General features: G+C 45.4%; 1 protein-coding gene across 1 annotated transcript; it reads right to left on the bottom strand.

Moving 5' to 3' along the window:
• Positions 1–6,893: 6,893 nt before the first annotated feature.
• LOC115359837 (alpha-tectorin-like) lies at positions 6,894–19,641 on the bottom strand. Its single transcript, XM_030052479.1, has 17 exons — positions 19,583–19,641; positions 18,746–18,843; positions 17,918–18,154; positions 17,415–17,501; positions 16,365–16,470; positions 15,764–15,896; positions 14,763–15,024; positions 13,961–14,117; positions 13,515–13,608; positions 13,169–13,231; positions 12,554–12,756; positions 11,582–11,725; positions 11,037–11,227; positions 9,951–10,102; positions 8,989–9,234; positions 8,137–8,299; positions 6,894–6,989 (listed from the first exon to the last, which is right to left on the bottom strand). The coding sequence occupies exons 1-17, from the start codon at positions 19,626–19,628 to the stop codon at positions 6,894–6,896; spliced, it is 2,478 nt and encodes an 825-aa protein (XP_029908339.1). The 5' UTR covers positions 19,629–19,641.
• Positions 19,642–20,667: the final 1,026 nt, after the last annotated feature.

Below are 20,667 nucleotides of genomic sequence, written 5' to 3'. Positions count from 1 at the left end.
TTAAGGAGTGTGAGTGTGTGTGTGTGTGTGTGTGTGTGTGTGTGTGTGTGTGTGTGTGTGTGTGTGTGTGTGTGTGTGTGTGAGTGTGTGTGTGTGTGTGTGTGTGTTAGAGGACACTGAGGTATTGACAAAGGAGGAGCGATGTTGAGCTGTGCAGTTTGAGATGTGAGGACGCTGATCTTCAGAATAAAAGCCCCTCAGGCTGACGACAGCCCAGTGAACTGCTGCGTCACATTAAAAGCCCTCAGCCGGACGTTTTCCTGTCCAATATTCACAAGAACATGAAGAACGGAGCGACCTGTTCTCTGTTCGGGTTCTGCTGCGTCGTTCTGCTGCGTCTCCACGCGGTGGAGACACCTTGAGCAAGGCACTAACCTCTGCCCTGAAACCCTTGGAAAAATACTGGTTCTGAAAAGGTTCTTCAAAATGCTCTCTGGTTCTACGAAGAACCATCAGCAGCTGAAGAACCTCTTTATTTAGGGGCTGGTTCCTCACACACCTGAAACCCCTGCTGCTGTTAATGCCTTGCTCAACTGACTAAGGCTGCAGGAGAAGAACCAGCACATTTCAGTCTAATTCCGTGACAGAGAGGAGACACGGCTAAAGCTCGTACAGGTGAAGCTCGTACAGGTGAAGCTCGTACAGGTGAACTCGTACAGGTGAAGCTCGTACAGGTAAACCTCGTACAGGTGAACTCGTACAGGTGAAGCTCGTACAGGTAAACCTCGTACAGGTGAACTCATACAGGTGAACTCGTACAGGTGAAGCTCGTACAGGTGAAGCTCGTACAGGTGAACTCGTACAGATGAAGCTTTTACAGGTGAAGCTCGTACAGGTGAAGCTCATACAGGTGAAGCTCGTACAGGTGAAGCTCGTACAGGTGAAGCTCGTACAGGTGAAGCTCGTACAGGTGAACTCATACAGATGAAGCTTTTACAGGTGAAGCTCGTACAGGTGAACTCATACAGGTGAAGCTCGTACAGGTGAACTCGTACAGGTGAAGCTCGTACAGGTAAAACTCGAACAGGTGAAGCTCGTACAGGTGAAGCTCGTACAGGTGAAGCTCGTACAGGTGAACTCATACAGGTGAAGCTCGTACAGGTGAAGCTCGTACAGGTAAAACTCGAACAGGTGAAGCTCGTACAGGTGAAGCTCGTACAGGTGAAGCTCGTACAGGTGAACTCGTACAGGTGAAGCTCGTACTTCAGGTGAATACTTAAAGAGGCTCTACTGCAGTACTGCATGGCGTTTGCAGTCGAACACACTCACAGGAATGTTCGGCTCATCTCAGATCATCACGGTGGGAGGCAGAAACAATCTCATTGGTTGAGTGAAACCTCGGTGGGCGGGGCTAAAGAGGCAGGTAGGCGTGTTCATGTGGGCGGGGCACCGGTGGGGTCTCTTCCTGGTTTTTAGGACTAAACATCAGGGAATTAATTAACTCTGCAGCTGCTTGAGGCTCGTCTGCGTCTGCCTGCCATGTTGGGGGCGGGGCCTAACACGGCGAGGCATCTTCCTCGAAGGAGGTGAGCGAGGGAGACGAGGGACAAGGGATTTTACAGATTAGGGTTGATGGAGAGAGCGAGGATTTTATTGGTGGAAGTTTGGTTCACGCCCACTAGCCACACCCTAATGATGTCATCACTGATGTCATCACCGTTTCAAGGACGAGGCAGCGCTGGAGTTTAACAGTAAATTCATTTTTTGTTAAACAGGTGGATTGTCTGGCACGGAAAATGAACTAACCTTACCTTTGTCAGGTAGCTCTTTGGCTCCGCCCACTGAGGTTGGTATGCTGTTTGTACGAATAAAACCACGTTTTGCATAGAGATCGATTCAAAGACACGTGACATGTAGGTGAGGAAGCTAAATAATAACACAGTGGTGGAAAAAAGTTTTCAGACACCCTTAAAATTTTACACAATCTCAAATATTATCATGAAATATTTGTGGGAAAAATCTTTTTTGTGTTTCAAAAGGTGTGGCTGCATTAGACAGATACAAACAAATACAAATGACATTTTTTTGTTTATTGTTTCCAAGAAAAACTAAGCAAACTAAACAGTTGACAGTGTAATCTTTCTCTTCAGGTGTGTTTCCTGCGTTAGGTTCCTTGTTTTAGCCATTTTTGTGTCTGAAGGACTTTCAGATGTGCTGCTTTATATCGACACCAAGCTTGGCAACAAAAATTGTGTCTTTTAATAAAAAGAACCACCTTCATCACTGGTACCAAAATGACCCAATACTCAAAATTTCTTCTGTATTTTTATGGAACCAATCAATTTGAAGTTTTGAATGGCTTTTTTAGGATTTGTTTAGTATTTTGGCTGTGACTGGACTAAAAGAAATTGTACTTGAAGACCTAAGAGTGATTTGCTAATGCAATATTTCACAAATGCATGGGGGGTCCCAAAACTTTTTTCCACCACTGTAAATCAAAGTTATTTTTAAAGGCTAGCGTGCGGCGGTGGTCATTGTCTCGGTGACGATGGAAGACTGGAAGACGGCGGCGGCGCCACGGCGGCTCTGTCCTCTGAGGCTTCAGCACAAAACCAACGAAACCCGTCCAAACGAACCGCAGCTCTGATTAAACTCATTTTACTCTCAGAAAGACAAAAGACCTGCAGTTTTGAACCGTTTGATTCTGGTGTTTTAGCAGAAAAGGAGAACTGGACGTCAGGCGGAGCTTCACTAACATATCATGTTTTAATAATTAATGCCGTTCAGTCGGGTTTCACTCTGCTAGTTTTATTCTTTTCTCTTTGGTCATTCTGCATATCGACCATGAAACTGAAAAAATAAAAGCTCCAAACTGACAGCTGCTGGAATATTTCACTTTAATGCATCACGACAAACAGAAATCAGACTCTTCCACACAGCGGGCAGTTTTTATTTTTCATTTTGTTATTTTAGTTTTCAGTTTTTGCCGCCGGTGTCAGCGCCCCCCTCTGTTGAACTCTGTCAGTGTTCAGTAGATTTTCCCGTTCTGGGCTCAGCTGTATTCTGTCTCCTTGCTGCTTCACTTTGACTCCAGATCCACTTTGGTTTTATTTATCTTTTGGTTTGGACGTGGATCTCCTGACAACTTCTTTGTTTTGCTAATTATATGAGTTTATTATTTTTTAGTAATGCTTCTTTCATGGCAAATTGGACTCTGTTGCTGTGTTTGTGTCACTGACCTGACCTGCAGTCTGACATTATGACAACATTACGTTCAAAATGTAATGTATTATGTTTTACTTATTACTGACTTTAGTGGAATCTGTCATTTTAACCCTGTAAAGCCTGAACCATCAAATAAGAATTTTAATTCTAACTCTTTGAAACTAGAGTGTTTATTGAACTTTGTGACAAATAAAAAAAAATAAAGAAATTAAATAACACTTCTTGTATATTTTGTATATTTAGTTTTGTTTTGTGTCGTATTTGAGACATCTGGAATTTGTTGCTATTAATTTTGCACAGCTGGGTTTTTTTTTTTTAACAAACAAAAATAACCAGAACACAACATTTTAACCCCTTAAACTCTGAGTTTCAAGAGTTTAATTTCAAATATGAGACAGTTTTTCCAGATTGTGCGACTGTCACACACATTCTGCAGCTGCATCACCTCTACATCACGTCACCTTCACTTTTTCAAAACCGGCTAAATGATCCGTGCAAAACCACCAGCGGCTCGCAGATCAACAGTGTCCATGTTGGGTGTCTCTGTACTGCAGTGCACAGATGATCCACCAGGGGGCAGAAGACTCAGATCAGATTATATGGGTCAGGTTTTTCAGCCGTTACAATTACTAATGTAGTTTATGGCTGGGACTAATTCAATACTATATGATCCTCGGGTACCAGATCAATATGTATTGCAACTCTTAGGTTATACAGTTCAATAGTATGATTTATTGTGATGTCTGTTTTTTGAATCCTCTAGTTTGTGTGTGTAAAGTTTGATGAGGCTGTGATTCTCCTAGAGGTCACTAGAGGCCATTTTCTCCAGTGATGTCCAGTGTGACAAAAGTCTCTGCCTGCAGTGAAATGGCTGCTATGGGGGCCAACATCATCACACAGGAATCAAATGTGGCTCATTGAATCCACAAGAGTCTCAGCTTTCCAGTCAAAGCCAACTGATGCAGCTCCAAGACTGTTTAGGCCCCAGTCTGCACACACACACCATTTTACAACAGGCCACAAGAACACATGTGGACTGCAGGCTTTGGGGCCCAAACTGCATGGGATTAGCAGAAGGTGGGCGTGTCTGCAAAGGGGAGAGCCGTGGCTGCCCAGAAAACTGTTACACAGAAAGTAAATCAGTGAGTAAAGTTTATTTATAGAGCACCTTTAAAGACGACCAAAACACTTTACAAGAGGACATTAAATACAAACAGTGAAAAATACATCAACAACAATAAACAACACGAGACGCATACAAAGTTATGGACATGACAGCAACTTAAAATTAAAAGGTGAGTGGGCCTACAGGGCCAGTGAATGTAAAAATGTGTCTTTGGCCTCAATTTAAAAACAGATGAAAGGAGCGCTGATCTAACATCTAACAGCAGCTGGTCCCATTTGATTTGTTGTCAAATGTGAAGCTGAGGGCTGGAGCGTCTGCAGGCCAGATCATGAAGACTGGAGGAGGAGGACAACCATACGGAGGCTCCAGTCGTCCGGCCATGACGTGACGAACACATGAACTTTTTCACCGTCATGGAAGGACAGAGGTGGCCTGAGTCTGCAGAGCACTCGAAACTGATAGGAACTATTTTTAACAACAGAACTGATCAAAGGGAACTCCCAGGTCTCATGCATGTGGCTTCATACACAAGGTGAGGTGGTTTCTGGACTAAGAGGCACCAGAGATCTTCAGCTCAGCTTTGGTCGCTGTTTGTTGGCAGAGTGAAAAAGGCAAACGCAGCTCTGACCCGGCTGAGCTTCTCTTCATTCAGATCAGTGAGTGCATGTGGGGCCTTTTTGGTCAAGTATTTCTGATTGGGATTGTGATTGAGACACAAGACGGCCAAGACAGCAGCACAATTAGTTTCACATAAAAAACAATTTCACATGATAGAACACAAACAACACAGAACAGCAACACGAGAGAGGCGTCCGGGCTGTGCCGGCGACTTCCAAACACAGTCCGGTTCAAGGCCAGGAAATCATGTAAAACAGCAACAGGTTTCCTACACAGCCGTTTGTAAAAGAGCTTTGAAAATCCCCTCAGCAGGGAGTGTTGGTCAGGTAGTGATACTGTGCAGCACCACGGCCGAGGTGCACAGGAGGAGGAAGCAGTTTTACCAAACTGAGTGCAGCCCGGGAGCGTTTAGAGAATCTGATCAGTAGATCTAACGCTGCGGCTGCTTGTATGAACAGATAAAAGGTTTTTACTTTACAACGCACAAAACGTAATACAGCGTGATGCAGAATCCAGTTTCTGAGGATGAAGCTGCACACATGTAAATCACATCAACGGAATCTAATACAGGAGAGATGAGCTCTGCACAGTTTTCCTTCGGGAAGAAACGTTTCAGGAAAACATTTTTTAAAGCCGGGTTAGGCCCAAGCTTTCTCAGCACCTTCAGAACGAGAGCGAGTGAAGATCATGTGTTTGGTCTTGTTTGACTTTAGAGCCAGTTTTAGTTTTAACAGTGAAAGCTGCAGGGACAGGAAGGCGTCCCTCAGGGGCCCGTGTGGGGGCCACAGCTGAAACTGTCACACTGTGGTGTTAAATATCCCAAATGTCAGCTTTTAGTGTTCTGAGTGAAGCTCCTGACCAAACGGTTTCTCCTTCATCGTGTTCCTGTTCAGTATCAGTACAATCAAAACCTCCCGCCCCGAATCAAACAGAGATACTAGAGAAAAGAAAGAGTTCAAGGATAAATAAAGTTTTCTTAAATACAGCCATAAACACTGAACAGGTAGAACTGAAGTGGGCCTTCGTCTCACAGCAAATCAGAGTGTTTCTGGGTGGTTCCCGTTGCCGGGGCAACAGCTCAAGGTTCAAGGTTCGTTTATCGTCATTCCAAACATGGTGTGCATGAAAAGAATGACATTTCAATCGTGAAGGCCCAGTGAGAACACAATAAATAAAGAAGAACAGATAAAAGTACCGAGAGCAGCTTAATGAGGCAAACTGATGTCACGGCGTCGACTGTGAGTAACTGACGTCACTGTGACATCAGTTGAACTGTTGCGGCTGTTGCCACGGCGACAGGAGCCACCGTCAGTTCTATTTTATTCAGTTTCTATGGTTAGCATAAATACTTTTCACAGCAGGAATTATTATTAACTAATTAATTGATCATTAAGTTATCATTATCATTAACAGAGAGGATTCAGGCCAGCCAGAGGTTGGAGGTCAGAGGTCGGAGGTCGTTTTCAGCTTGAAGGTTGCAGGTAAGTCCAGGTTACCATGGAGATGACCTGAGAAGAAAAGCAGATTTGATTTTTGGTTACCAAGCGTGATGGTCACCATGCTAGTGAGCCTCTTATCCTGCTTGAAAAGCTGAAATTAAACTGAGGGACTTTTCATGGAAGGTTCTCGAGTCTGATCCCAGGCACCAACAGTTTTCCAAATTATTCCCGTTCTGTTGCAGCTCTTCCAAACTGTGTGATACTAACAACAGTAACAGGTGTGATCACAACAGGGAGGAGGACCTGAGGAGCGTCCGCACAGGTGAGACACCTGGGACTCCCCAGCATTCTGTCAGGAACGACTTGGAGAACCTGCCAGCAGTCCAGCTGAGCTCTGGGGTTTGACACGTTCATACGTGATGCACCTGTACGACATCATCAGCTACAACACAGCAACCTGTGGCTGCCAGGGACTCTGCCCTTACCTCACTGGTCACCAGGAACGCTGCCCTTACCTCATTGGTCACCAGGACCGCTGCCCTCGTCTAATTGGTCCAGGCCATGGTGATGAGGGCGGGGTTTTCATCTGCATAGTGAGACCTGGAGGCTCTGCGGGGATGGCGACCGGCTGCCCCGCAGTTCTGGGAGAGAGGAGGGCGGGACACACAGTTTAGGGTGGAGTGTCGCTTGTATTTGTGCAGGTGAGTAACTTGTACAGGTGAGTAACTTGTACTCGTGCAGGTGTGTAACTTGTGCAGGTGAGTAACTTGTGCAGGTGAGTAACTTGTGCAGGTGTGTAACTCGTGCAGGTGTATAACTTGTACTTGTGCAGGTGTGTAACTCGTGCAGTTGTGTAACTTGTACAGGTGAGTAACTTGTACAGGTGAGTAATTTGGATTTGTGCAGATGTGTAACTTGTACAGGTGTGTAACTTGTGCAGGTGAGTAACTTGTACAGGTGTGTAACTTGTGCAGGTGAGTAACTTGTACAGGTGTGTAACTTGTACTTGTGCAGTTGTGTAACTTGTACAGGTGTGTAACTTGTGCAGGTGTGTAACTTGTGCAGGTGAGTAACTTGTACAGGTGTGTAACTTGTACAGGTGTGTAACTTGTACTTGTGCAGGTGTGTAACTTGTGCAGGTGAGTAACTTGTACAGGTGTGTAACTTGTACTTGTGCAGGTGTGTAACTTGTGCAGGTGAGTAACTTGTACAGGTGTGTAACTTGTACAGGTGTGTAACTTGTACTTGTGCAGGTGTGTAACTTGTGCAGGTGAGTAACTTGTACAGGTGTGTAACTTGTACTTGTGCAGGTGAGTAACTTGTACAGGTGTGTAACTTGTACTTGTGCAGGTAAGTAACTTGTACAAGTGTGTAACTTGTGCAGGTGAGTAACTTGTACAGGTGTGTAGCTTGCACTCATGCAGGTGTGTAGCTTGTACTCGTGCAGGTGTGTAGCTTGTACTCGTGCAGGTGTGTAGCTTGTACTTGTGCAGGTGTGTAACTTGTACAGGTGTGTAACTTGTACAGGTGAGTAATTTGTACTTGTGCAGGTGTGTAACTTGTACAGGTGAGTAATTTGTACTTGTGCAGGTGTGTAACTTGTACAGGTGTGTAACTTGTGCAGGTGTGTAACTTGTACTCGTGAGGGTTTGTAGCTTGTACTCGTGCAGGTGTGTAACTTGTGCAGGTATGTAGCTTGTACTCCTGCAGGTGTGTAACTTGTGCAGGTGTGTAACTCGTGCAGGTGTGTAGCTTGCACTCGTGCAGGTGTGTTGACAGCAGGCCTACCGGGACACAGCTCCTGCCCTGCTTGGCACACAGCCTCAGTTTGCAGTGCAGGTAAATGTCGCCGGTCTTCCCGGAGAACTGGAACATGCTGAAGGAGAAGTGGTTGAAGGTTCCCATCCCGTTGCCCTCCACCCTCACCGTGTGGTCGGCAGGGTTCGCACAGCTGCTCAGACACACACAGGCCAGACGGCACATCAGCAGCTGCTCCACTAACAGATTAGCATTAAAACTGGTAAAAATGTTATGTGCATTATGTAGAATTATGTGCATTAATCCTACAAAATATTACAGCAATAAATACAGAAATAAGATTCAGACCATATTAGAATGAACAGAGCAGAACAGACCTATTTTTTTTGGTTGTTCTTTGACTTCTTACGTAAACACAAAATAAAGTGTGAAGAATGTTTCAGCTGCCAAAGCCTGCAGAGATGATGCTGAAGCTTAATGCTTTATTTCACAAGCAATACAACACAAGAAAATCTGATGCAGCACCACTCATCTGACCTTTAAATGTCTCATTTTTAATAATTATAGATATAGGTTTCTTGTAATTTTTCTAATTCTTGTAATCTCACTCCCTCTGGTAATTTTGGGGGGATTTTCTTTGCAATTCTTTCACTAATGTAATAAAAGACTTTAGATAATTCAAAGCAAGATCTGTGTTGGTGTTTCTACTTCGGGAAATTTTGGCACTGCAATTGTCAAATTTACTTAAAAAGAAAATCAGTCCCAATATCAGTGTTCTGGATTACTAATAATAATAACCGGCATCAGCCCTGAAAATCCTGAAAAAGTGCAGCAGGATGCATTTTTTCACACCACACTCTGGCAGATGAGCTGCCGCCTCACCCTTTAACGATGAGGTTGTATCTCAGGCTCTCATTGGACGACGGCTGGACGGTCGCCCAGCAGGAGTCGGTCACCATGGCGACCGTTCTGTTGTCCAGCCCCTCCGTCTTCAGCTCCACCCACATCCTCTGGTTCAGCTGGATCTCGGTGCTGGAGTTGACGGCGTGCTTGTACTCCGGGTCGGTGTAGATGTTCATTATCACAGAGTACGCCAACGCTCCGGACACCATCTGCTGGATGACAGGGCTGCAGGACACACACACACACACACACACACACACACACACTTTAGCCAGCTTCCAGCAAAACAACTTGTGGTGTGGATGTAAACTAGGTCATGTATTACGATAAATTTCAAATAAACCCTGACTTAAAAAAAAAACAAAAAAACACACATTTATAATGAGCCAAAAAAAACTTAGATATATAGATATTTCAGTTTCCAACCTGTAGAGAATAAGGCTTCCTGAAAAAGCCTATTGAGAATATTTTAGCATAAGGCTTCTGCAATTCCATGCAAATCTTCATGCAAATTCAGTACAAACTGGGCGACAGCTGTGTACTGAGTTTTGACTGGTATGACATTATCAGCTCAGTTATTACATTATGGAAAACTGACAGTAAACCCCGACATTATTTTTTCTTTTTGGCAACACCGAGTCATTTAAATGTGTTAAATCGACTGAGGACAAATGTTATTTAAAGGTTTTCATTTACAAATGAAATGTTAAGCAGAACGCTGAGGCTTTAGCTGCAAAGCATGACTAATTATGTCTAATTAAGTTTTTGGTCCTTTATTCTCGGCTGCGGAAATGATAAATTAAAAAAAAAAAAAGTATTTACAGTCGTTTCATCTTTCTCTGCTGAAACTATAAACTGGAAAAAATGTTAGGAGGTGATTTTATGGTTCTACACTGAGAACACACACACACACACACACACACACACACACACACACACACCTCTGCTTGATCTTGATCATGCCGCTCATCTCCGGCTGGTTGTAGAAGCAGGAGAAGCCGATCTCCACGTGTCTCTGGCGAGTGATGAGGCCGGACGTTTTCCTGGCCCCCATCAGGACGGCGTTCTTGTACAGCAGGTGGGTGTCGTTCGCCTGCGTTCAAGGTCAAACACCAACACAGTCAGCGAAAAAAACAGCAAACAGGTGGGACAGGTGGGCGCCCAAGGGCCAGATTTACTTAGGACCTAGGACGGCGACAGAGTGTTTTACATTTTGTGTGGTCGTTTCTTTCCATTGACTAGGAAAGGAAAACCAGATGGCAGAGGGTTCAGGTTTGGGGTTTGGGATTAGGGGTCAGGGGTTAGGGGTTAAGAGTTGGGGTTAGGGGTTAGGGGTTAGGGTTCAGGGGTTAGGGGTTAGGGTTAGGAGTTGGGGTTAGGGGTTAGGGGTTAGGGTTAGGAGTTGGGGTTAGGGGTTAGGGGTCAGGGGTTAGGAGTTGGGGTTAGGAGTTGGGGTTAGGGGTTAGGGTTAGGAGTTGGGGTTAGGGGTTAGGGGTTAGGGTTAGGAGTTGGGGTTAGAGTTAGGAGTTGGGGTTAGGGGTTAGGGGTTAGGGTTAGGAGTTGGGGTTAGGGGTTAGGGGTCAGGGGTTAGGGCTAGGGGTTAGGGGTGAGGGTTAGGATTAGGGGTTAGGGGTTAGGAACAGGGGTAAGGGTTAGGGTTCAGGTTAGGGGTTAGGTGAGGGTTAGGATTAGGGTTTAGGGGTTAGGAACAGGGGTAAGGGTTAGGGTTCAGGTTAGGGGTTAGGTGAGGGTTAGGATTAGGGTTTAGGGGTTAGGAACAGGGGTAAGGGTTAGGGTTCAGGTTAGGGGTTAGGTGAGGGTTAGGGTTAGGGGTTAGGGGTTAGGAACAGGGGTAAGGGTTCGGGTTATGGGTTAGGGTTCAGGTTAGGGGTTAGGTGAGGGTTAGGATTAGGGTTTAGGGGTTAGGGTCAGGGGTTAGAGGTCAGGGTTTAGGGGTTAGGAACATGGCCGCCGGGTGGATCTGGTCGGTCGGCGTGGCCTGTCAGAGAGCTGGTGTGAACGCCCACCATGAGCACGGTGCCGCAGCTGTTGTCCTTCATGTCGTAGCCAAACGTCACCATGCGGGTCAGGTTGTCCATCTTGCCTCGGCAGGTGTGGTCGTTCAGGTGCAGCAGGGAGCAGTCGATGTGTTTCTCCTCCAGGAGGCAGGCGGCGAGGGTCAGCGAGGCCGAGTCCTGCTGGCAGACGGCCGGCTCGCCTGAACCACAACCAGGAAACACACAGTGCTGACCAAAAAACTACAAAACAAAACCATTCTGATTGTTCTGCTGAATGACATGTGGGGGCTTCAGTATATTAGTGTTATAACTCTCCAACAAGTCAAATAAAAAGCACCAACAGGTTGCCTCAACATGTTAAAGACTCCTACACTTAAAGATTCCTACACTGTCCTGTAAACCTTTACAGGCGACCTGATGCTCTCCACTGCAGCTGCACTCTGTAAAATTCATACGCTTTGTTTTGCCTTGACGCTCACGTTCACTTCAGGGATAATTTGCATGAAGCTCGTTAGTCTGCTTGTGTTAACGAGCCGTGCAGCCGCTGGACGTACCGAAGGTGTTCTCTCTGTATCTGGAGGCGAAGGCGGCCCGGCACAGGCAGGCGGTCTCCAGCTGGCCATCGATGGTCATCCTCTCTCCGCAGAACTCGTGGGGAGCGCAGAACTTGTCCTGGCAGGAGGCCGACAGCATCGTGGCTACAGACAGACAGACAGACAGACAGACAGACAGGTAGAGACGAGAAGGGAGACAGGTAGGCACAGGGGTAAATAAGGCCAGATCTGAGCTCCAGTAAAATCCCCTTTTTCCAGTTTCCTCAGACTGAGACAAGATGTTGGACGTCTTGGAATTAAAAAAAAAAAACAAAGCAGAGTGTTTTGAGAAGTGAATTAGTGGTGGATCTTCCTCCACCTTCAGCGGTGTGAGGATCACTGCCGCAGACAGAAGGAGAAATGTGTTCAGAGGCTACAGCGCCACCATCTGACTGCTCCTCTAATCAACCAAGTTTTTTAAAAAAAATCCCAGGACATGTATTTCAGATCCAAGTGATCCACTGAGTAACTGAGACAGCTTCAGAGCAGCTGAAGCTGCTGAAGCCTTTCCACTTTGACAGAGCCAGGCTAATGACTCCCACAGACTTCAAGTCTTTATGCTAAGCTAACAGGAAAAGCTACCCAAAGGAACTGAACCACAGGACGTCCAGAGGTGGAAATGGTGTCCAACATCTGGTCTCAGTCTGTCAGGAAGTTGAGAAACGGGAATTTGCCTTCCTTTAAATACTAAATATTTTAATGTAGTTTTTATATGATATTTCCCACCCTATTTCATCTAATTTCAACTTATACAACATCTTGTTATTGGTACTGTGTTTTTACATGTTTTTACTGTTAATATGTACACTGTCTTTTTATTGGAACGCATGCTGTGAACTCTTTCAGAGGCATGCTGTGGAAATACTGTTATTACTATAATCATCATTATTGTCTTCATTAACGTGACCCAGTGGGGCTGCAGGACGGTCTTACAGCATCTGGCCTTGGACCTCCAGCCGCTCAGCGTGTCGTTGCTGTGGCTCTGGCAGGCCGTGGCGTACGCCTCCATCAGCTGGCAGTGGACGTCGTCCACGGCGGGGTACCTGCACAGCATGTCGGTGCAGGCGGTGATGTACGGCTCCGGGTCCATGTGCTTGTTGCAGGCGGTGAAGGGCTCCTGCCGCAGGAGGTCACACCTGGTCCAGTGACGCAGACAGGAAGCAAGATTACAGTCATGAGGTGCTGCTGCTGGTTAACATCACAAACTGTCACTGGTGGAAAAACAGGATACAGGGGTTGTGGCCTCCGGCTTTAGGTCGGCGGCCTGGCTCGGGCCTCGTGCCCCGCTGTATCTGCTGTACCTGGTCCTGCTGTACCTGCTGTACCTGCTGTACCTGGTCCTGCTTACTCCTGCACCTTCTACAGCCACTAGCTTTGCTGCATTCACACATTTATGCACCTGATTTCTTTTCTTTCTTCTTCCTTCCCCACTAATGTTCTGTTTGTGTCTGGTTCAGAGGTTTGTTTACAGAGGCAGTGATCTGAGGCAGCCGCCTGTGATTTGAATATTTTGGGGAAAATAAACTGTTGGGTAAAGTCTTTCCTCACCTGGCAGTCGCCGCCCTGCAGTCGATGGTGCTGTCAGCAGAGTCGTTGTACTGTGTCTCACAGCTAGGGGGCGACAGACAGCATGAGATCAACTGACTTCCCATGCACGCACGCATGCACACACACACACACACACACCTACTCCAGTCATTTATTAAGCCCATGTGCATCAATATTACCTGTTTAAAAGCCTTAAATGTGGATCTAAATCTTGCCCTCATTAAAAATGTGCATATCTATTAATATGCAAATAGGTCCCGCCCACCGCCCTGCCTGCTGGCACACCTGTGTGTACATAACGTTTTGAAATCTACAGTGTTATAGATCTTCACTTGTGTGCTCTCACCCGGGCTCGTGGAACAGAGGACTCTTAAATTCAGTCTCATCAGAGGAGCCGCCCAGGCCGCCGCACAGCCCCTGCACCTCCGGCCCGTCGTATCCTGATCAGTTTCAGGAGAAGATGGGAGTTACATGATATCAGATCAATAAACTTGATAACTCTTGATTGTATGTATATATTTATACTAAGCTAACAGGAAATGCTACCCACAGGAACTGAACCAGTGGACGTCCAGAGGAGAAAATGATCTGGACTGGTCTGGGGGAGTTTAGAAAAGGGGATTTTGCCAAAATGTTGCAGTATCCCTTTAAAAGAGTGGGGATCCAGGCATTACTCTGATACATTTAAGTATTCCTCATTTTGCTGAGGACCTGCTGGAAGACTCTCATGAACCCCTGGGGTCTCCAGGCCCTACTTTGAACACCTCTGGTCGGGGAGGTCATTCTGCACACCTGTCAGGTCGACGTGTGCGGTGAAGCCGTTGAACATCACAGGGATGCTGTTGTTGGAGAACAGGATGGTGGCCGTCACCCCGGCCTCGCTCTTGGACAGCTCCACCCCCTGGACCAGCCGAGGCGACGGGCCCAGCGACACGGTCTCGTTGTTCACCTGCAAGCGGACGACAGGTGGATGTGACGAACACAGGCTGGTCACCATGGAAACGCCTGTCTGTCTTCACACCAGTATAACACCTCTGGAATAAAGTCCTCCACATGAGGTTTCCGAAAAGCAGCAGCACTGTTGTGTTTTCAGGACTTTTTCAGATTGAAACGCTCCTTCCTCCTCCTCCTCCTCCTCCTCCTCCTCCGCCAGGAAAAATAGTCCCCGGGGAAACTTTGTTGGCCACATAAAAACTTCATGTTTTTATTTCTTAGTCAGAATCAGAATCAGAAATACTTTATTGATCCCCGGGGGAACATTTGGCAATTTGGGTCAGTTGCAGTTGTTCAGATTCTCAAGAGAGGACTTAAATTACAAGCATTTGTGAAAATTATAAGAAATAGAAAAGGACAATAAGAAATACAAAAGCATGTAGGCTAAAATAGATAAAGAATAAAAAAGTGTTTTATGTGCATTATGTAAAAATATGTGCACTAATCCTACAATAATCTTACAACAATATATACAGGCATAAGCAATCCAGACTATGTAAAAAGTATAAATATATACAGCATATACACTGGTAAAATTGTACCATTCACTTATTGTGAAGGTCTTCAGTGTGTGTGTGTGTGTGTGTGTGTGTGTGTGTACCTGAACTCTCCCGCCCTGCTCCAGGCTGATGACGGTGCGTCTCTCCGTCAGGAACAGCATCACACGGTCCAGGAGGGGAACGTCTCTCCGTCTGCGTTCCCGGAAAACGGCGACCACGGCGAAGGCCGGGCTCCGCCCCCCCGCCGCCCGGGGCTGCAGCAGAGTGTACCCGCAGTGGGACCTGACGGGCGGCCGGGCGGTACCCTGCAGGTCGATGACGGTGGAGCCCGTCACCGTGCACATGGTGGGCGGCGGGGAGCACCTGACACACAGAGCCAAGAGTCAGATACATCCATCATCCATTCATCCATCCATTCATCCATCCATCCATCATCCATCCTTCCATTCATCCACCATCCATCATCCATCCATCCATCCATTCATCCATCTATTCATCCATCCATTATCCATCCATCCATCCATGCATGCATGCATCCATCCATTCATCCATCCATTATCCATTCATCCATCCATCCATCCATTCATCCATCCATCCATTATCCATTCATCCATCTATTCATCTATCCATCCATCCATCATCCATCCATCCATTCATCATCCATCTATCCATCCATCTATTCATCCATCCATCATTCATTCATCCATCCATCCATCCATTATCCATCCATTCATGCATCCATCCATTCATCCATCCATTCATCCATCATCCATCAATCCTTCCATTCATCCATCCATTATCATCCATCCATCCATGCATGCATCCATCCATCCATTCATCCATCCATTATCCATTCATCCATCCATTATCCATCATCCATCCATCCATCATCCATTCATCCATCTATTCATCCATCCATTCATCCATCATCCATCTATCATCCATCTATTCATCTATCCATCCATCCGTCATCCATCCATCCATTCATCATCCATCTATCCATCCATCTATTCATCCATCCATCCATTCATTCATCCATCCATCCATCCATCCATCATCCACTAGGCTCACTGGTTTCCAGGTGTAAAAGAGAGATAGTTACTGTCCGTTGCCATGGCACCAGGCCGGCGAGCCGCAGGCCGACACGTTGGTGATGGCGGCGTTCACGTCACACGTCTCCACCTGGCACGTCTCAGGTGTCGAACTCACCACCTCATTCACTGCATAGATCTTATCTGGGAGGAGAGGGGAGGGTCAGGAGGTCAGAGCACAGGAAGTCCCGCCTCCCTCACAGCTTCTACCTGCAGAGCTGATCTAACCTTTTACCTGTGAGGTCCTTTACACCTGTAGGACCTGACAGCAGCTCAACACCACAGCATCCCTGTGCATATGAGGTGTGTGTAGGTGGACTTTACATGTGATCAATTTCTTATTTCTGTATTTATTGTTGTAATATTTTGTCGTATTACTGCACATGTTTATATTTAATACACATAATGCACATACTTCTGATACAACTTTAAACAGAATGCACATACTTTTTTTTAAATTATAAGGCACATATTTTTATATTTCTTTCTATTTCTGATCATTTAATTCTCTTGAGAATGTGAGCAGCTGCGGCTGGCCCAGTTTTCTCATCAGTGATCAATACAGTGTTTCTGATGAATGATATTTCCCCTCAGTGGACTCAGCACGCTGACCTCCTCGCCTGCAGCCGCTCAGGTCTCTGTAGACCTCCAGAGTCTTCCCGGTCGTGTCGAACGTGTCCTCAGAAACCGCGCTGTTCCTCGTCTGAATGTTCAGAGTCTGGAGACGAGAGAGCACGCTTTCATAAACTGAGCTGTCAGAATGTTATTACAGAGGGCCAAGCCAACTCACGCATGACAACAGATTTTACATACATCTCTCTCTCTACATACACTACTCACAAAAAGTTAGGGATATTCGGCTTTCGGGTGAAATTTCAGGATGAACCTAAAATGCATTATAACCTTTACAGGTGAACTTAATGTGACCTTCTGTAAACTTTTGAATGCACATGTCCAACTGTTCAATGTTTCAGTATTTTTTGCACAAGTTGCTGTTCTCTAACAAGGAGTTTAACGGCAAAATTCACATCAGGTGTTTGATGCTCCAGCTCATCGAGGTCGTATCATTAGGGAACGGCTGCTGGAGACTGGGGTACCTCAGATGGAGTGGCCTGCACTTTCTCAGACCTGAATCCCATAGAAAACCTATGGGATCAGCTGAGTCGCCGTGTAGAGGCTCGGAGCTCTGTACCCCAGAACCTCAATGTCCTGAGGGCCGCCCTTCAAGAAGAGTGGGATGCCATGCCTCAGCAGACAATAAGTCGACTTGTGAACAGCATGAGACGTCGTTGTCAAGCTGTAATTGATGCTCAAGGGCACATGACAAGTTATTGACACTGACATTTTTTGTTGTGGTATACCCACCACTGTTGTTGGCTTTTGTTTCAAGAAATTGTTTGAGATGAGGAAATCACCAGTGTATGCTTCCACTTAAATGCCCTACTTTCATGATATAATATCACTGTAGCATGAACTTTTTACATTTTCCATTAATTTCACACAAAAGCCAAATATCCCTAACTTTTTGTGAGTAGTGTATATACATACATATATATAGATAGATAGATAGATATAGTTATACCTGCTGTGTTTAAAAACAGCAGTGTGTGTGTGTGTGTGTGTGTGTGTGTGTGTGTGTGTGTGGTCATCACATGTACTCACGACTGATCTGTTGAACAAGTTGTATCGGTGAGAGGTGCTGAGCTTCAGAGCCGCCTGAGCTCCGAAACTGAAGATCTCCATCCTGACCTAAACACACACACACACACACACACAGAGAGAGAGAGAGAGAGAAAGAGAGAGAGAGAGAGAGAGACTGTTAAACAAAACAAAACAAAAACAACAACACAAAACTAGTTTCTCTCCTCCTCTCTGTCCATAGCTCCACCTGTGCTGCCCCCTGCTGGCCGTGTCTCAGGCCTGCAGCTGATCCCCTCAGCAGATCCTACTCTGACATGGGATTCAGGAACAAGGAGATCCTGCTGATCTGAGCCCAGAATCAGCAGATTGTTTCTTCTGAATCGGCCCAAGTCACAGCAACGTCTCTTCAGAGTCCAGATGCTGAGGAGGAGGTTGGGGTTCTGGACTCAGACCAGCAGGATTTTCTTCAGCCTGGATCCCACAGGAGGAGGACAAACTGGTTTCTGACCCTGAGCCGGACTTACGAGCTCGAAGCTGAACGAGCCGACCACGTTGACGCTGCACCTGGCCGGCGAGGTGATGTTGGGCAGCTTGGAGTGCAGCGTGGAGCCGACGGGCGCCTCGGTCGGATCGATCCTCGTCTCGAAGTCGACCGACACCTCAGCGCCCGCCGAGATGCTGTCGATGCTCTGCGGCGCCGCAGCGGAGCCGTCGCCGTCACCGAAGGACACAGCGAAGGTGTTTGGTGACGGTTTGCTGATCTGGGAACAGCAGAGAAACGAAAACCCATCAAACAGCAGAGGAACACAATACACACCGAAAAATAAAGGTGCTACCTGGAACCAAAAATGGTTCCTCAGAATGATGCCATAGAAGAAACCATCTTTTGGCAAGAGGTTCTTTAAAGCACCGTTTCTGTGGATCGTTCTTTAAAGAACCCCAAAGGTGCCTCAAAGAACCATCAAAAATGGTTCCTCTCGAAACAATAAATGGTTCTTTAAAGAACTTTCACAAAGATAGGTTCTTTAAAGAACCATTTCTAAGAAAGTTCTTTGTGGATCCAAACTGGTTCAGTAAAGAACCTTTTTAAAAAAAAAAAATTGGGGGGGGGGGGGTAAATTTTCAGAATAAAAGGTTCTCTGAGTATTTTAAGTCAAATGATTGTGGGCAGGTTGGAAGGTTGTGTGCAGAAAATAATCTGCACATTAATCCACAAGGAAAAGAATTGTTAGCTGCTGCCGCCACCAGATAGCTCCAATAAACATGAAGAACCTTTAGCGTGTGTGTGTGATCCTCTCAGGTTCTCTGTAGAACCAGAGAGCATTTTGTGGTGGTCGGTTCCTCGCACTCACGTAAATCGAGTCGTAGGTTTTCCCAAAGTACGTGATGGGACAGGCGCTGATGTTGACCCGTCCAAGTCCAGAGGCTGCCTTCACCTGAACAGCAGCACCTGGACCACAGACAGACAGACAGAGAGAGAGAGACAGACAGAGAGAGAGACAGAGAGAGAGACAGACAGACAGACAGACAGACAGAGACACAGACAGACAGACAGAGACACAGACAGACAGACAGACAGGCAGAGAGACACACAGGCAGAGAGAGACAGAGAGACAGAGAGAGAGACAGACAGAGAGAGAGAGAGACAGACAGAGAGAGACAGACAGACAGAGAGAGAAACAGACAGACAGACAGACAGAGAGAGAAACAGACAGACAGACAGACAGACAGACAGACACAACTCACAGTTGTCAAGATCCTACATTTATGAAAGAAAAAAGAAAAATAGTTTTTCCTCCTTATTAGTTCCTCATTAATTTTCCACTTTAATCTCAGAGAATAGTTTTTTCTTGTAAATCTATGAATTTAATCTCAGAAATTCTAAGTTTTTTTCTTGGCATGTTCCCCTCCCCTCCCTTGGCTCCACCTGGCTCACAGTGACCCTGATACACCGTCACAGAAAAATAAATAAAATAAAAGATTTAAAAAATACTGTATCCTTTGTTTTGTAAAAGGCCGTGATGAACAATAAAGTTTGAAGTTTGTATTTAAAGTCACTGCTTTCCTGTTATCCACCGATCCTCTGTTATTGATCTCACTGATATTGATCTGCTGTGTCGGCGTTTTGAGAAAAATCAGCTGGATGTTGGTGTGAACAGGTGTGTGTTGGAGGGGCGGAGCCTGTTTACCTGCCAGCAGGGCGAGGACAGCCAGGTGGAGCAGAGGGCGGGGCATGATGGAGCCGGCCAATCAGCTGGAAGAGAGACACATGGGAGAATCAATCAATCAGTCAATCAATCAATCAATCAATCAATCAATCAGTCAGGCTTTAGTAGTGCAGCACTTTTCATATAGAAAATGGTTCACATGATGACACACACACACACACACACACACAAACCCTGTCACTCAGTAAAACAGGAAGTGAGGGAACGTGCTAATAATATTAAATCTAAACAATTTCAGAAGAATAAAATAAATGGATGAAAACTCAAAATATTAAAATACGTAGCAATATTGTACAGTAATGATTAGTAATAGTAATAACCTAATTCCCCCTCGGGGATCAATAAAGTCTTTCTGATTCTGAGAGGAAAAAGGATGAGGTATGAAAAATCAAAACTGTATAAACAGAAGAAACAAGTAAATAAAAGCTTCAGATAGCAACTGAAAAAACAGGAGAGGTTTAGAGCGGAGTAAAATCAGAGATAAACGGAACGATGTAGAGAGAATAAAATCCATATTTTAAAAGGATAGACCAGTATAAATAAAGTCTGATTGATTGATTGATTAATTGATTGATTCATCAGTGTGTAGATGGAATATGGAGGACTTCTTTTTGACAAATTAAAAACGGATCCCTAGAAGTTTTAGAACTGACAAATGTACGTGTAGTGGATTTTCTTGATAAATATTTGATCATCAAAAAACTTGTTTTGATAATCTATCAAATTACAATCCACAGAGTTCACTTTAAAGAATCACTGCATGTTGTTATTGTTATTATGTTATGTTGTGTCTGACTTGATTCATCACTTTAAAACAAACACACAGTCAAAAAGATATATAATCATTAATAACATCACAGTGCCAGAGGCCCAGTGTCCACTGAGAAATAGAGATTATAATGAAATAGAGATTAGGGGGTAGGATTAAAAAAGTTTTAACTTCTTCCTACTCCTTCCTTGTATTTTCCTTTATTTTACTTTAATTTTGGACCTTTGTTTTCTTATTTACCTTTACTTAGTATTGATTATTATTATTTTGGTTTTGT

The sequence above is a fragment of the Myripristis murdjan genome, chromosome 5 (genome assembly GCF_902150065.1).
Source record: "Myripristis murdjan chromosome 5, fMyrMur1.1, whole genome shotgun sequence".
Classification (NCBI taxonomy): domain Eukaryota; kingdom Metazoa; phylum Chordata; class Actinopteri; order Holocentriformes; family Holocentridae; genus Myripristis; species Myripristis murdjan.
The sequence above is the reverse complement of the archived record's forward strand: the minus strand, read 5'-3'. Positions and strand labels throughout refer to the sequence as shown.